The 17,569-nt window shown below is 36.2% G+C and overlaps 1 protein-coding gene across 1 annotated transcript in view; it reads left to right on the forward strand.

The window, feature by feature from the left end:
* Positions 1-502: 502 nt before the first annotated feature.
* LOC136858421 (hemicentin-1) overlaps positions 503-17,569 on the forward strand; it is a 357,960-nt gene continuing 340,893 nt past the window's right edge. Inside the window, exons 1-5 of the mRNA XM_067137953.2 lie at positions 503-578; positions 1,013-1,197; positions 1,271-1,343; positions 7,928-8,072; positions 11,979-12,091. Of these exons, the coding sequence (XP_066994054.2) occupies positions 503-578; positions 1,013-1,197; positions 1,271-1,343; positions 7,928-8,072; positions 11,979-12,091 (592 nt within the window). The remainder of the gene's footprint in view (positions 579-1,012; positions 1,198-1,270; positions 1,344-7,927; positions 8,073-11,978; positions 12,092-17,569) is intronic.

Raw genomic sequence — 17,569 nt, forward strand, 5'->3', positions numbered from 1 at the left:
CATCAGGTTGCATCTCTTTGTCTAAACGAAAAAATAAGCCCAACTTTCTAGAGAGGTGAAGTATTTCTGTCGTTTGTATTTGGAGTAAAATATTGCAGCTAAAAGAGCTTGCATTCAAAAGTGATGTAAGAAATATAGCCCGAGCTATCACTTGATACATTATCTGGTTCATGAACAGAGTATTCATCAATGTCATGTATTTCTGCATGGTACCCGTTTCTCTTGATAAAATATCCAAGATATCACTGTCATTGAGTCAGCGTGAGAACATGTTTGTACAGTAACACAGCTGACAGATGTGGTGTGCTCAGCACCCGGCACATCGAGTACTTCCATAGAGGTCACAGCAAGGAGAAACACTCATTTTATCGTTTAGGTTTGCACTTGCTGATAACTGCTGCATTCTAGTGGGCACTAGATAAACTACTAAAACTACTTCCTCCAAGCAAGGGACAGGAACCGTGTGGGATGCGTGCAGCGGCCTATAAACAGGCGTAAAATCATGCCCATGTGGTACACGGGCGCTGTCCACAACAAGGAAAACAGTGCACCCGTATCCCGTACAGGCAGTGTTCAAAGTATTAACATCTTTACAGTTGATTCCAATATGTTTCAGCTGATGTATCAGTATATAATTTTTAATACTGTCAAATGTCAAATGCTTTTTCATAATCAATGAAGCAACCAAAGACAATTTGGTCAAGACTTACTCAATAGAAATGAGTATTTTTAAGCATTTGTATTTTAGGAAGAAATTGGCTTACTTGTACAGCTTACATCATATCTGTTAACAAGGACTAGCCATGTTAACTGATAAGGAGAATGTAGTTTGTTTAACAATAGGATCCATAATAAGTTTGCTTAATGTAACTAAAATTCTGTTCATCTCCCTTTCTGTCTAGCTCTAATTTCAATTTTCCGTATTGAATAATTACTTCAACTAGATCAGTAAGAAATAATGCAGTAGAAAAGAGATTTATGTATAATACTATATCTAACGATCTGCTTACAGGTGCAGAGACATCCTTACTGGTGAGGGTAACAAACCAAACGCAAGTGTCTCGCCTGACCAAAGTGCAGATAAAGGACATCCATGGAAACATTGTCCGTGAATTGAGTCTCTCTGCTGTTCCAGGACAATTAGATCTCTATAGAGTAGATAAATTCATACCTCCCACCGAACCTTTTTATCTTGAGGTGAGTTGAGAGATTCATTTTTAAAATGGGTTCCTTAGTTGCTCAATTTTCATGTTCAAAATGTTGGTTATAGGTTTGTGGTGAAGATAAAGGAGGAAATCCCATCAGCAGAACATCTCGTACAACTGTCACCCCTCAAGTTCCAGGTAATATTCTGTACCGGTTTTCATATTTATTCAATAGAAATTAGTATTTTAAGCATTTGTATTTTAGGAAGAAATTGGCTTACTTGTACAGCCTACATCATATCTGCTAACAAGGACTAGCCATGTTAATTGATAAGAGGAATGTTGTTTGTTTAACATGTGTTCTGAGTGTAAACAGTCTTAACATGTTTAACACTAGTTGACTCCTGATCCACAATGCTGTGGTTAATGCAAGAGTTCCTTGCTTTTTTGATCAAGTATGATTGTTTGATGTAAGTATTCAGTCATTTCAAATACATTTAGCTTAACAGCTTGGGGTATTGTGTGGGACAGTTACCATTAAATTAAGGATTTAGCTGTAATTCATTCTAAATTCATCAGGTGTATTGATAAACATCCTACAATTAATTAATTAATTAATTACCTTGCAATTCATGACATTAATTCTAATGAAGATGAAATCTGAGAGCACAGAACCCAAAGTTAATAATGTACTGCACAGTGTTATCTACTATACTGCACTAACTCACTTTTGTTCTATTTGATCAAACTTGTTTTTCACAGGAGGCAAAGAACTATAATATTAACAGCATTATATTGTTGTTTTAACACTCCTCAACATTACTTGAAAAAAAAGTTGGAAATGACAGTCCATTTCATATTCTTTGACAGGAAAACATGCAAAGATCTTACTGCACTGAGAGCTACCAAATTCTGGAAATATACTGAAGGCAATAGGTTGGGATGTAGTGCTGTAACTAAAATATTATTTTGATTACTATTTGTGTGAAGGAGCTATACCAAATGAATGGAGAGCTGCTATAGTAGCCCCAACGTAGCCCCAGGTGGTAAACAAAAAGCAGATAATTATAGGCCACTTAGCTTGACATGTGTTGAATGTAAGTGCTGGGAAAGTATTCTTTCTGATTGTTTCTTCTGCTTGTCGTATAAAGACAATGGTCTCATCATCAATGGTTAGGTATTCCTATGCTGTAACACAACATAAACTCTTGTACCCTCCTTCTCATCTTCAGAACTGTTGATGTCAACTTGTTTCTTGGATGAGAATCCCTCTTTCCTTTAAGAGTTCCATACAGCCACTGGTTTCACTCATCACCAGCTATCTTCTTGCACACTTGCTGTACATCAACACAGTATGAGTTTACCTAATTTCTGCCTGAATTGGCTATAATCCTCTCCATTAAATTAGTTCTATAGTACCCATCGATGCATTGATTACTCCCATGTTCAAAGGCTGCAGGACAGAAGTGCATTTTCCTGGGAAGTAGAACACTTACACATTTTGCATAATTGGCAGCTCTTTATGTGCTGCATATTTACCTATGGTGACTGTAATTTTACTTTTCCTCTGCTTCATTTCTGAATCCATTTTCAGAAGCCCCTGTGAGAATATGGTACTCATCATCCATGCCTTCGTATTTGCATTGTAGTCGACTGAAATTAAAAAAACAGGAACTCCTACTTAGACACACATTAAAGAAATGAAAAAGTTGACTAAAATAATTTTGGAAAGTGTGCTTTAAATATGTCTTACCTGGCAAACTTTTTAAACATTTTTGAAACATTTAGGTTGGAGCCAAAGGTTGGAGCTTGTGAGTTCCTCTCTGGTAAATACAGAGAAAAGCAGTCAAATGCTGTTTGAATTTTTTTGTCCTACCACATTTTTCTCTTTGAAAGTTAAGAATTTTTCAGGGAGAATTTGATTAACTATGCTAATTTCATCAGCATTATAAAATATCCTTTGGGGTGTATATGTGTGCGATTTCTAGCGTTATGTCTTTATTGTAATTAGTTACAAAATTTCTGTCCACTGAGCAGGAGTTTCACTTCATTTGTTGGTGTGGATTTCTCTTCCCTCTGAATTGATTGTAACATTATACTATGGCAAACTCTGAAACAAATCAGTCACCCATTGCTAGCCTTGAAACCATCAATGCCCAGGATGTCAGCAAAACCTTTAGCTTTAACATGAAGTAGCTGTCTATTAATTGGGAAGTTCAAGAGTTCTCTTTTGTGAAAACACTTAAATGTAGGAACATCAGTGTTACTATATGTCACAATTTTCATATGTTTGCTAGCAGAATCCATGGTATTTGAATTCACAGTTTTCTCAGACTCCTTCTGTTTCTTTAAAACCGTTGCCACTGTGGATTGCGATAGTCTATACTCTTTTGCTACTTCAGTTTTTCATTTGCCTGTCTATTTCCTTAATTACTGCTAATTTCTGTTCCTAACTAATGCTGACACAATTATTAACACTTTAAAACCCCTAACTACCTAACAGCCACATTGCATACTGTTTATGTGGTAAAACACTTCATATTTCTAACAATGTTTAGAATTCTTAGAAGGTTTGTAATGTACAGACAGATGTCCATTGAGATAACAAGAGGGCAATTTTCATTTCAAAATAGCAGACCAGATTTTTCTGGAATTTGATATGCTGTTCAACAAGTGAACAGGTATGACCAAGAGGTGGCTGCTGTGTTCATGGTACAGGCTAGATCAAAGCAGTTGAGTATACATGATACTGTATAGGCTTTTGAGCTTATGCCGTTTCAAGAAAACAAGGTGAAATTCTTTATGTTTCGCAGAGAACTGTGCTCTGCGTCCTCAGAAGAAATCTCGACTGTCCACGAGAAAGGCTTCTTAAACAATGACTCTTTAAAATGTAGATGTTATAATAGAAGTGGAAATGGTACATTCATTCACCACCAGATGGCTCCCAGGACGTGGCACCATGCCAGTGTTTGAAGCGGAAGCTGACTGAACCATAGAATAAGTCTAAGCGGTTCACATAAATGTGTGTATGTAACTTATGATATTGACAGGTGTATGATATAGACACAAGCCTGGAATGAAACATCTGGCGACGAGGAACGTACGAATTTGGAAAACACCAACACAAAAAAACAATAGTGAAATGACAGGGAAGGGAACTACCTACGTAAATTATTAATGGCTGGCAACCAGGTATTACTTAATTGATACCCGGTGTCGCTGTTGAAATTGTTAGGATTTCTACGTATTTCCATAGCTTCCCGTATAATCCTGGACCTGTCGTGTCTAGTGTGGGTAAGAGCTCGAGCATCTTGGAGCATGACATCATGACCCGGCGATAGAGTGTGCTCAGCTATTGCTGATTTGTCTGGTTTGTTGAGACGAGTATTACGTTCGTGTTCTCTGATACGGGTACCAATGGACTGGCATGTTTGGCCGATGTATACCTTACCGCAAGTACAGGGAATTTCGTATACCCCAGGATGTAAAAGTGGGGACAATTTGTCCTCGGTTTTACTCAGACTGTGAGCAATTTTAGTGGCGGTGCCAAACACGGTTTTTATATTGTGTTTGCAGAGGACCTTGGCAATTTGATCTGTGGTGCTGGGAGTGTAAGGCAAGTAGGCAATTCCCTTCCTTCTGTGCACTTTGCTTGATCATTTCTCTGGGATGCAGGGCTCTATGAATCTCAAAATTGCTGTAACCATTACCCTTGAACATGACTTTGAGCGTGTCCATCTCTACCTGGATATGTGATGGCTCACAAATTTGTCTCGCCCTCTTGGCGAGTGTCGTGAGAATGCCTTGTTTTTATGCTGGATGGTTGTGAGAATCTGAATGAAGATAGCGATTTGTGTGGGTAGGCTTACGATAGATGGTATATCCTAAGGAGCTGTCTGGTTTCTTTCTTACTAGAACATCCAAGAAAGGAAGGCATGCGTCCGACTCCATCTCCATAGTGAATTTTATTGAAAGATGTTCTAGTAAGAAAGAAACCGGACAGCTCCTTAGGACATACCGTCTATCGTAAGTCTACCCACATAAATCGCTATCTTCATGCAGATTCTCACCACCATCCAGCACAAAAACAAGGCATTCTCATGACACTCGGGGGGCATCACATATCCAGGTGGAAATGGACACGCTCAAAGTTGTGTTCAAGGGTAATGGTTACAGTGATTCACAGATTCATAGAGCCATGGATCCCAGAGAAATGACCAAGCAAAGCTCACAGAAGGAAAAAGTGAAGGGAACTGCCTACTTGCCTTACATTCACAACACCACAGATCGAATTGCCAAGATCCTCTGCAAACACAATATAAAAACCGTGTTTGGCACCGCCACTAAAATTGCTCTCGGTCTGATTAAAACCAAGGACAAATTGTCCCCACTTTTACATCCTGGGGTATGCAAAATTCCCTGTACTTGTGGTAAGGTATACATCGGCCAAACATGCCAGTCCATTGGTACCCGTATCAAAAAGAACACGAACATAATATTCGTTTCAAGCAACCAGGCAAATTGGCAATAGCTGAGCATGCTCTATCGTCGGGTATGATGTCGTGCTCCAAGATGCTCGAGATCTTACCAACACTAGACATTACAAGTCCAGGATTATATGGGAAGCTGTGGAAATACGTAGAAATCCTAACAATTTTAACAGGGACACCGGGTATCAGTTAAGTAATACCTGGTCGCCAGCCATTAATAATTTACGTAGGTAGTTCTCTTCCCTGTCCTTTCACTTTTGTTATTTTGTCTCAGTGTTTTCCAAATTCATACGTTCCTCGTCGCCAGATGTTTCATTCCAGGCTTGTGTCTGTACCATACACCTGTCAATGTCATATGTTACGTCCACACATTTATGTGAACCGCTTAGACTTATTCTATGGTTCGGTCAGCTTCCGCTTCGAACACTAGCATGGTGCCACATCCTGGGAGCCATCTGGTGGTGAATGAATGTACCATTTCCACTTCTATTATAACGTTTAAATTTTAAAGAGTCATTGTTTAAGAAGCATTTCTCGTGGACAGTCGAGATTTCTTCTGAGGACGCAGAGCACAGTTTTCTGTGAAACGTAAAGAATTTCACCTTATTTTCTTGACACGGCATAAGCCCAAAAGCCTATACAGTATCATGTCTATAAGTACAGGCCGTTAAAGCATCAATGGCAACAGTTGAGTATACTCTTCAGATGACAGTGACATGTTTTCCTGACTCTTCCAAGGTAGTGCCAAGAGGAAAACTTATCAATGGGGTCTGAAAATTCAATTGTAATAAAGAAATTTTTCATTATAGAGAGTGTCATTAAACTGAGAGGAATTTTACACTGAATGAATACAATTATTGCTGGGACCTTAATATTTTATTGTTATAGAGGGGATTATCATTGTATTGGTAATCATTGTATCGAGATTTCACTGCATTTCTTTTTTTGTTTTAGAAAATTTTGTTCATTCCTCAAAGATATATTATATATGAAATATTTTAAATTTTGTCTTCAGGAAATATATTTTTGTCAACCTATACATAACAAACTACTGGTAGATAGTTTTGTCCAGCTGTATGTTGTGGCCAGTGCCCACTCCACCACATGTTTGCTAGCTGGCTGCAGTTTGAGAGCAGTGGTGGGGACAGACAACAATATGAATATGACAGCTTGGGACTGCATTAATTGTTAAAAATGTAAATGCGTTCCTTAAGGCTGAAATGGAAAAATTTTTCATTTGATGTTGATGTAACTAATTGTGTCATGACTAATGGGTGGCTAACAAAGGCAGTTACCATGGTTTGGGGGTTCTAAAGTAATCCATCTAAAATATAGCATACTACTGTATTTTAATATACCAACAGCACAGTTTTGACTTACCATCAAAACAATAAACAAATTAGCTGTCAGAAAGGTTAATGTAGTTAAACACTCAGAAATAAAAAGAACTCAGATGTTATCCAATATAGGCAAGTTCACTGAAAATATTTGAATTTTGCCTAACTAAAACTGAACTTCAGGCAAATGTTCTATCTCTATACCAGTGATACTAGATAGAAGGCAATACAAGTAAGTCAGTTTTGAAATCCATATTATAGTCATCAAGGAGATCAAATGTAATTTTGTTTAATCACAGCCTTGAAAGTTGAACACTGGCTTACTTGATAGTATTATCGGCACACTTTATCTTGGTGCATTTGTGGACCGGGGTGAGGCGTAAGGAGGGAGCTGTACCGGTTCTGGTAGTGCTGCCAACTGAATGAAAATGAAATCTGAATCGAATCGAGAATATGATCGATCGTTATGAAGTTTCTAAACCGTTATTATCTTAAGCCAACAACTGTGTCACATACACATTATATAACATTTCTCGATGCGAATCTTGTTCCTAGCATGAATTCTATAGTTTGGCTTTGCTGTGTAAACAACAACAGTACTAGTATATAAAGTGTACGCCAGATGTCACATTACGATGCTTAAGCGATTCATAGTTTGTGTTTCAAAAGTTGCCAGTACGAATCTCGAAAATTGCCGAGGTGAACTGATTCAGCACTAGGGTGTAAATGCATCCAGATAAAGTGTGCTGATAATACTTTCTCAGCAGCCTAGCTCCTCAGCAATGGCAGTGCACATGAAGTATTTGAGAGGTCTGAGATGTCATGTCATGGTGATTTCCAAAATGAATCAGCCACCTATTGTTAGCCTTGAAGTCCTCAACACCCTGAATGTCAGTAAACCTGGAAGGATTGAAATTTTTGAATGAAAATAATAATTTAATATTTATGGTTGCAGCTCCACCTATCCTTACTGTTACTGCTACATCTGCTTTAACAAGATATAAACCTTTCGATCTCAAATGTCATGTGGAGTCTCTAGTTCCCATTACAATTTCTTGGCTCAAGGATGAAATTGAAATTAGTGCTGAGAAGGAGTTCAAGTAAGTATATATACCTACCTTCATACATACATACATACATACATACATACATACATACATACATGGTGGGTGAAAAGTCCCTTTACACTATCCGATATTAAAAAGTAATGTGTAAATATGTTTTAAATATTTATTTTATAGACAATCCCTTAGAAGAGTAACTGACAACAATGTTCTTGAGTTGAAAGCAGCTTTAATTATATTCCTGCTCAGTTTAGTCGGGAGAGTAACACGACTGTGAATACAAGTTCAGTGTTGTAGTGTATTTGCTGGCTTGCGTATGGGTGTATGCATGTTCAACAATGCATAAGACAATGGAAAATGTTATGGGGGACTCTGCTATGCATTTTGGGGAACTGTCATGTCACAGCAAATGTTACTGGTATGAAAAAAAAAGAAAGCCTTTGTGACAGAAAGTGTTTGTGATGCACCTCGTAGTGGGAGACCCAAACATTTGTGCCGGGACTTGAGTTACTGTGGCAAAATCAATTGAACAATTGCCAGTAAAGTCAACTCATAAGTGTTCTTCTGAGTTAGCCATCCGATGATCACCTAAGCAAGACCACATGAAGAAGGAATTATTCCTTTCATGTTTTTGCCCAACCTTAGTGAATGAGTATTTAATGTAAAGGAACTTACTGCAAACACTGTACATACATATATATTCATATTTGCAAGCTCCCTTGAATGAACTATATGCCTCTATAATCCTCAAATTACAGCTAACAGTATGACATTTTCAGCTTTAAATTCACTTACCTTAAAATAATAATTAAATAGGGGATCTAACCATCATCTTGATTTCATTGTACTTCTTGAACCATCTGGAGTCTGTTAAGACCATTAGTAATTGGAATGTATATTAAATGGATAACATTATTATTAATGTTGTTTTCAACTAACCCTCCAAGATTAACTCCAGCTGTCTCTCACATAACCTATCTTCAACAGTTTATAATTTACCTCATCTGACCCCATCATTGAAGCTGAATTGTATAAGAGACCTGTCCAAATAATCATCAGACTTTGAAAATACCATACAGGTGTGAAGTCTTAGTGGTTTCCAGTACATAGGTGGCATTGTAAAGTGGTAAATTGTACTTTAAGGTAATTGTTCCAGATGATTATGCATGCTTTTGTGGATTCCCCTCAAACTGTACATCACCTGTGTTTGGAATGTCCTGTATTTGGAAGAGCTTTACGTCGCACCGACACAGATAGGTCTTACGGCGACGATGGGATAGGAAAATGCCTAGGAGTTGGAAGGAAGTGGCCATGGCCTTAATTAAGATACAGCCCAGCATTTGCCTGGTGTAAAAATGGGAAACCAAGGCTGCCGACAGTGGGATTCGAACCCACTATCTCCCAGATGCAAGCTCACAGCTGCGCGCCCCTAACCGCACGGCCAACTCGCCCGTTATTTGGAAGAGCAAGACATACTCTAGACTGACACTTGAACTATTGTGACAATGAACTGGCAAAACCTTTGTATCATACATTAATAAATCAATGTTATTTTTGTTTTCTTACATTCATCCACCACACATTTAAGTTAATAAGCTTTCTTTATAATGTTCTGTCTGTGGTGAATTTTATCTAATTGTTAACTACAACCCTAATATGCTATGTTTTGGAAATTCAATAATAATAATAATAATAATAATAATAATAATAATAATAATAATAATAATAATAATAATAATAATAATAATAATTTTATTTTAATTTTTTAGCCAACATAGGACTACTTAGTCAGGTTTATGGAGGTTTTTCTTCTTTTTGTCAGCCCAATACTGTTTCATCCTTTCTGAATGTAATTTTCTTTCTGCTTCTGGTATCACTCTTCCTATTTTCTGCTTGCTGAATTTTGTCTTTAGTCTAGTGTGTTTATCTTTCAATATGTTGAGTATATTTGCTTTGTATTTTAAATCTTCTATTGTAATATGCAACTCTCTCATGTCTTCTTTAATTTCTGTGATCCCTCTAATATTACTCTTACTCTTCCATAATTTTTCTAATATTTTTCTACTGATTCTGTTTTTTTGGTGACTGTATTAGATGCCCTAAAACTGATATTCGTTTCTCTTTCATTGTGCTAGTAGCAGTTCTATTTCTTTATAAACTGTTTCATTGGAAGCTAGTCTCCAGACTCCATTTACTTGATCATTTTTATTTAAAATTTATTTTTCACTATTCACCTTTCTAACTTGAGTACTCTATCTATTGAAACTGTGTTTGTTGCTTTGAATAAGGTTTCACATGCATACGTAATGTGCGGCTGGGTGACTGTTTTGTAGTGTTTCAATTTGTTGGCTATTGAGAGATACATGTTATTATATGTATGCTTGGTAACATGCTGTGCTGTAACCAGTTTATCTATTCTATTTTGGTTTCTCATTCAGGTTATATGTGATTATATCACCTAAATATTTAAATTTTTCTACAATTTTTATTTCTTGGTCTCCCAGCTTACATTTGTTTGCAAGCGAAAGTTGAGTTAGCATAATTTCTGTTTGTTTTTTTTTTTTTTCAAATGAAATTTTCAAACCAATATTTTGAGCTATTTCCTGTAAAGATTTTATTTGTTGTTTTGTTTCCTGAATACCATTGGCCAGAAGAGCTAGATCATCAGCAAATCCTAGACAGTTCAAATGTATGTTATCCTTCTGTGTTCCAGTTTTTATATTTTTCGAGTTGTTCTTGTACCATTCCCTCATAATGTACTCTTAAGGCACAGTTAAAAAAGAAGAGGTGACAATCTGTCACCCTGTTTTAAACCAGTTATTACCAAGAATGGTTCTGGAAGTTCTCCTCTGAACTTAATTTTAAAATTGTTTTAGAGTAAGTTCAATCAATTTGATTAGCTTTGGGTGAAGCCTGAAATGTCTTAAAATGTTTCATAATGATGGTCTAAGGATGGCGTCATAAGCTTTTTTATGAATGTTATTGAAAGGGGCTTGTTTTGTTTTCTGTAATATGCCATGACTAGCTTCAAAGTTATTATTTGTTCAGAGCAGCTTCTCCAAGGTCCGAAGCCTCCCTGGTATTCACATAACTATTGATCAAGTTGTTCTTTAATCCAATTATATAGTATCTTAGGGAAAATCTTGTACATGCAGTCAAGGACAGAAATACCTCTATAGTTTTCTGGGTTACTTCTTTCACCTTTCTTATGAATTGGATTAATTATAGTCGTTGCCCATTGTTCTGGGAATTTTTCTGATATCCAAATCTTCTGTAATATCATATGGAGGGATGTCTGTGTTGCACTGCCAGCATATCTCTGCAAAAACCTGGTCTTCTCCACATGCTTTGTAGTTCTTCATTTCCTTAAGCACTGTTTCAACTTCTTTTGCTGTAGGTGGGTTTGTATTTTCTGGTTTAGTTCTTATCAGGGTATGTGTATCAATTAATAAGAGCCTTTCAGGTTCATCACTGTTCAAGAGCTTGTTAAATGCTTCTGCCATGATTTCTGCCTTTTCCTTATTGTTATGTGTTATTTTTCAACAATAATTTGGGTGGGGGGTTGTATTTTTGCAAGTGTTAACCAATTGGTTTTGTAGTAATTTTCCTCAATAGTGTTTATTAAATCTTTTTGATATTTTCTCTTAATTCTTCTAATCGTTTGGGTGAAGTTAGGGTTGCACAGCTGTGAGCTTGCATTTGGAAGATAGTCGGTTCGAATTCCACTGTTGGTGGTCTTGAGATTGTTTTCTGTGGTTTTCTATTTTCACACCAGGCAAATGCCATGGCTGCTACTTTCCCAATCCTAGCACTATCCCATCCTTCCATCAGTGAAATACTTTGATGTGTTAGTGTGATGTTAAACAAGTAGCAAAAAGAAAAAAAATGTTTGTATCATACAGATGACCAGATACCAAATAATGTGTTATTCTTTATATCCAGTCAATCTGCTGAAGTAGTACTCCATTTGAACAACATGACCAAAGAAACTGAAGGATTTTATACTTGCCGTGCCAGGAATATTGCTGGAACTGCATCTCGAAGAACTTTGCTAGGTGAGAATTTCTATTTTATATGAGTAAATTTGTAAAATTTCAGTGAAATGTGATTTGAAGTAAATTCTCAATCTCTTATATTTTAAGATAAACATGTTACAAAATTTGAATTTAAAATTATTTTATATCAATCAATAGATTTCAGTATTCTTTTGGTTTTAATTGTGGATTATGCTCTTGAAATGAAATAAAATATTCTTCAAATAATTTTCCATAAACAATCTCCAAAGTCAGAAAAGATCTTATTTTCCCCCTCTCAACAAGAACAAACAAAGTTTAAAAAAGAACAAAAATGTTGTAGCACGAAATTAATTTACTACACTTTATAGATATGTATAGTTGGGAAGTAAATGAGTGAAAGTAATTGAATTGTAACAAATACCTTTTTAGTAATTTTTACTTGTAATCATTAATTCATATCAAATGTGATTTTTTACTCATAACTTACTTTTTGAAAATGTTACATTGTAGTAATCGATATTCATCTCTTTGAGAGTTTGGCAACATTGGAGTCCCAGTATGTGCAAGGCATCGTGCCAAGGGTATTAACTATTAAGCCAAGAATGCATAGGGACATTGTGGTACTACATTTGATACAATATTTTGGCATCAATATCCTGGTCACAAAAATATTGCTACCTTATTAATATCAGAAATAAATCAAGACCAATAATATAGGTGGATGTTGACAGTACAGTGCAGGCATTTTCTAAACTGGGGGTAACAAAAAAATCAGTAAGGATTTAAAGAACAATAAGACTTTCAAAATTCTTGTTTACATGTGGATGCATTATTGTGAGTGTTACAAACAGTAAAACACTAACACATATTAAAATATAAATAAACTAGTAGAATGTACCCATTGCTGACAGGCCAGTAGTTGGCAATATCACTGACTTCGGCTTCTATCCAATGTTAACAAGCAAGCCTTAATTTTTAAGTCACTGGTAATGAAATGAGTTTAGTTAACAACTCTGTGATTTGTCTCCAAATGCCTTTTTGTACACTGTATTAGTGGTTAATCTACCTGGGGTAAGAACCCAGCCTAACTTGGCCAACGGTTGCTCAGGAATGTGTACATCGACACGAAAAGTGTAAGTTCCTGGAGAACCATTTGAGTTATACAGAAAATGCATATTACTTTCGTTGTAGAAAACTGAATTATAATTCAAGTGCAGAGCTTTATTTTGTAACTAGCTGATGAACCCGTGCTTCACTACGGAATTCTACATTGTATACAGAATTTTAGGTTAGGTGGTGTACACGTTGTGTGCAAGATTGTATTAAATTGCATAGCTCTTAACCTTACCCTAGAAACGCGATGGGGAAGTCACCAAATGTATTTTCTCATATGAAGACTGGGTTAGGGAATATTCATTGTAATGGTGGGCCCGCTTTCCTACGATCAGTCAAAATCAGGTTGGGGAGTTTTCATTATAATGGTGGACACTCACTCTTCACCTGCCTTTTTACATCCTCAGAAAGACTGTCTTAGTGGTTTTCCCAGCTAAAATGAAAATTGGTTATTACAATGACATCAGTAGGCACGGTGTGATTAAAAGCAATGCTTTCGTATGAAATACTCAATCAAATGAAAAACCACACATTTTCTCACTTATAATGAACAGTACTACGCTGATGATCTAACAGTCCAAAGTTCCAGAGCTGGAATGACCAAGCCGCACACTAACCATTTGTCCATTTAATGGGGTTTTAAATAGATAAAACATGCTAAATGCTGAAAGTCACCAACTAAAATTAAAATATGGGAAAGAATCATTTTGAAAGCTTGTAATTATCATGTTTAGTAATACTTACCTGTACTGATGATAGTTTTTATGCTAAAAAGCAGAAAGTTTAGTAATCTTTTCTTTGCAATCCTTTGTATCATTCCAGCCCCATGCAAACAAAAAATGTGTCAGGATTTCCTTAAGACAGGCACTCTGTGAAGTAATTGTAATTTTAGTGATAACTTGTTGAAAAAGTAATTATAATTGTAATTGGGTAAAATATTGTAATTTGTAATAAATAACAATAGAAGAGTTAAAAAACAGAAGAAACAAAATCAAGATACTCATCAACAAACAAACCAGGCTACAAATCAAGGTCAACAGATGGTCACAATGGGATGGGTGATTTCAGACAAAAAAAAAGAAAGAAAGTTAAGATCCAAGAGATTGAAGAAATGTGCTTAGAGAAAACTGAAGATCCCTTTTTATAAAATTGACGAAAGCAGTCCAATGAAGGCCATAAAATGTAAATAATCATTAATGAGTAAAATATTCCTCAGGTAACTGTTATTCAGGGTGGGTTGTTTTTTTTTTTCTTTTTTTTTTTTTTTTACCATTCCCATCACTGTCGATATGACATATTAGAATTGGATTAATATAATTATAATAAACTTACAAACTACAATTGATTTTAAAATATCACCTTGATGTCTGCATGATGCACGATTTAGGGAGAGTTACCTTGCTGAATGGAACCTCTATCTGAATACTGTTGGGGAGGAGCTGAGGAATTAGACATACAGTAAGACCAAAAAATGTCCATTATACTGTAGTGTCTGCTTGAGAGTGTGGTGGTGGTGGTGTTATTGTTTTAGGAAAAAGTACAACTGGACAAACATTCTCTATTAACACTAATCAGAGGTAAAATTGAAAGAGGTTCAACAATCAAAAACTGAAGATATCAACGAAAGAAAGGCAAAGGCCATGAAGGGCATGAAAATGAAAGACTCCCTAGGCCTTCTAAACCTAATAACTGTCAATTTCAGAAAAGAGCAATAGTTGCCAAAGGGAGGAAAGATGAAAGTGAGAAGCCTGAAACAACTAAGTGGAAGCAATGCCAGACTCAGCTAGGGGAGCCATGGTCGCCAAGCTAAGCTACAAATTTCAGTGTTCCTGGTTCCCCTTTCAGTCAATTCTTATGATAACAACAGGGAGGGGATACCATGGATCTTTTACAAATTAATATATTTATTGCAGCCAAATAGCCATACAGAAAGAGAGAAAAATAATACATTTATCTACACTGTACTTGCGCGCTTGCGCCTTGGATTGCATATTCTTTAATTGTTTTTGTTCTTTTGATGCAGAGTTCTACGTGGTAACATTCACACATGTATCCACATAGTTTGCACTTACATGTCTCTGTCAGTTCATGGTATGAGGTGATGGTACAAATTAGATGATGGAAACCATGCACTGCCAGTCTTGTGAACACATGGCTCATCTCAAAGTTGGATGTTGTCCGTGTCCGGTCTATCACGGCCCCAGTTCCAAAAAATTCTGAAGGAATGTCTTCTCTTTTTTTTGTTGAGTGTTGCTAGGAGATTTTCTGATGCTCTGATGTTGGGTAGGGTCAGGTGTGTTCTGAAGTCTTCAATGAGGAATGATTCTCACGCTAGGAGGTAGACGAGTCTTGACCTTGTTGTCTTGGATACTCCGATCGCTCTTTTTAAATATAGAGCTTTTACTCTTTCTAGAGAGGATAGGTTCTTTTAGGTTCATTTCTGTGAGGTGGCCATATGATTTCTATCCCATATATTAGTATAGGCATGATTTTTGATCTAAATAGTGCCATCGCCGTCTCTAGGCTGAGTGTTCTGATGTAGTTGATTTTGTACATCGCCCGTACTGCCTGTATTGCTTTCTCTGTTACATGCTTTGTAAAGCATTTGGCACTTATTTGCAGAGTAATGGCAAGGTACTTGAAGTTGTTTACTGTGGCTACTTTCTGCCTCTTTATGAAGATTTCTGCCATTGCTGGGATCTTTCCACCTTGCCTAAATACCATAATTTTTTTTTAATGTATTAATTTCAAACTTATGTTTGTAGCACCATTCCTCCATATCTTTTATTGCGTTTTGTAGTTTTGTTATGTCTCTTGATCCGATCACTATATCATCGGTGTAGGCGTACGATACTACATCTTCCTTATGGGTTATTCTCATTATTTCTTCTGCTGCCAGGATGAAAAGTAATGGGCTAATTGGGTCACCCTGTAATACTCCGTTCATTTGAAGTATCGGTTCTGAGAGTGATATATTGTCAGAGATTCTTATTTTGTCCCATTTTTATGGTTTTAGTCCACACATTGTTTCTGTTGAGGGCTTCTTCCAGCTTCTGGTTCACAAGTTCCCAATTTATGAGGTCGAATGCTTTTGTGAAGTCAATAAACACTACATAAAACTTTTCTCATTTTTCAAGGGAAGCCCTTTTACAAATTAGCATGTACAATATACTGTACTATATTTCCACAATGTGTTTTACTCACATGAGAAAGTTGTAGATGCACTGTTGCAGCTGCGGAATATGGAAGAGACAAAAACACTTCTATGGAAACCTCTGTTGAGCACACTGTACACTAATAATGTACACCATGTTAAATTTAAGACTTACATTTGAAATTTTAGAACTTTTAATCGATTTGTACATATATCAACCTACAATAAAACATTAAACATTAATAATATATGTTTGTTTTGTACACTTTGGTGTAGCAGTTATATTTTCACTATGTGCAATTAAGTCTTATGTAAAATTTACACCCTTCTCATCATTTTGTGTACAACTGAATTCTTTCAGTCACTTAAGAAAGCCCAGAGCCTCACTGTACAAGGTTATTGGCAGCACATCAGTTTCCATATTTTCTTCAATATCAACCTTAGTATTGCCTTCATTCCCAATTTTCATCAGAATCTTCATTTTTAACCTCTTTCCCTGGGATTGACTGAAGAATCATTTTGGTGTCTCCACTCTAACACTTTGTTGGAATCTATGAATCAAATTTGATGTAAGTGTTCTCTTCTACCCTGTAACCTGCTGCTTTAATTAGCTGTTCTATTGCTTCCATACTGTAAGAAATATCAGATTCCATTTCAGGATTTCCACTGCTATCAGGAAACCCAACTTTCAGAAAGCAGTTAAGAACTGTTGAAACTGTAACATTTTTCCATGCATTGGTTATCTGCAAAATTGCTTTATCAATTTATCAGTGTTTGAAGTGTTCTCCATTGCCATTGATTGCTAAATACAATGTGCTTCATCACTAATTGTCTGTATATTACCTTGAAGTTCTGGATCACTTCTTGGTCAAGTGACTGAGAAACTGCTGTTACATTTGGTGGCAAAAAGACTATCTTCACATTTTGCAGCTTAATTGTATCTAGATGTGATGCTGTATTATTGAGGAATAATAACACTTTTCTCTCCTGGCATATAATTTTTTTGTCCAGTTGTCTTCACCACTCTCCTTATTTCTCTGGTCATCCATGCTTTCCTATTCACTTTTCATTCAATGCCAAACTTTGTAACATCTATATTCTTAAAACACCTTGGTTTTGCAGCTTATCCTGTCACAAGGGACTACTCCTGTTCCCCACTCATACTTGCACGTAACAAGACTGTAAGACATTCCTTCATAACTTTTCCACTAGAACAAGTGTTTCCTTTGAAATAAAATGTTTTGTCGGTA

Source organism: Anabrus simplex, chromosome 1, assembly GCF_040414725.1.
Source record: "Anabrus simplex isolate iqAnaSimp1 chromosome 1, ASM4041472v1, whole genome shotgun sequence".
Lineage (NCBI taxonomy): Eukaryota > Metazoa > Arthropoda > Insecta > Orthoptera > Tettigoniidae > Anabrus > Anabrus simplex.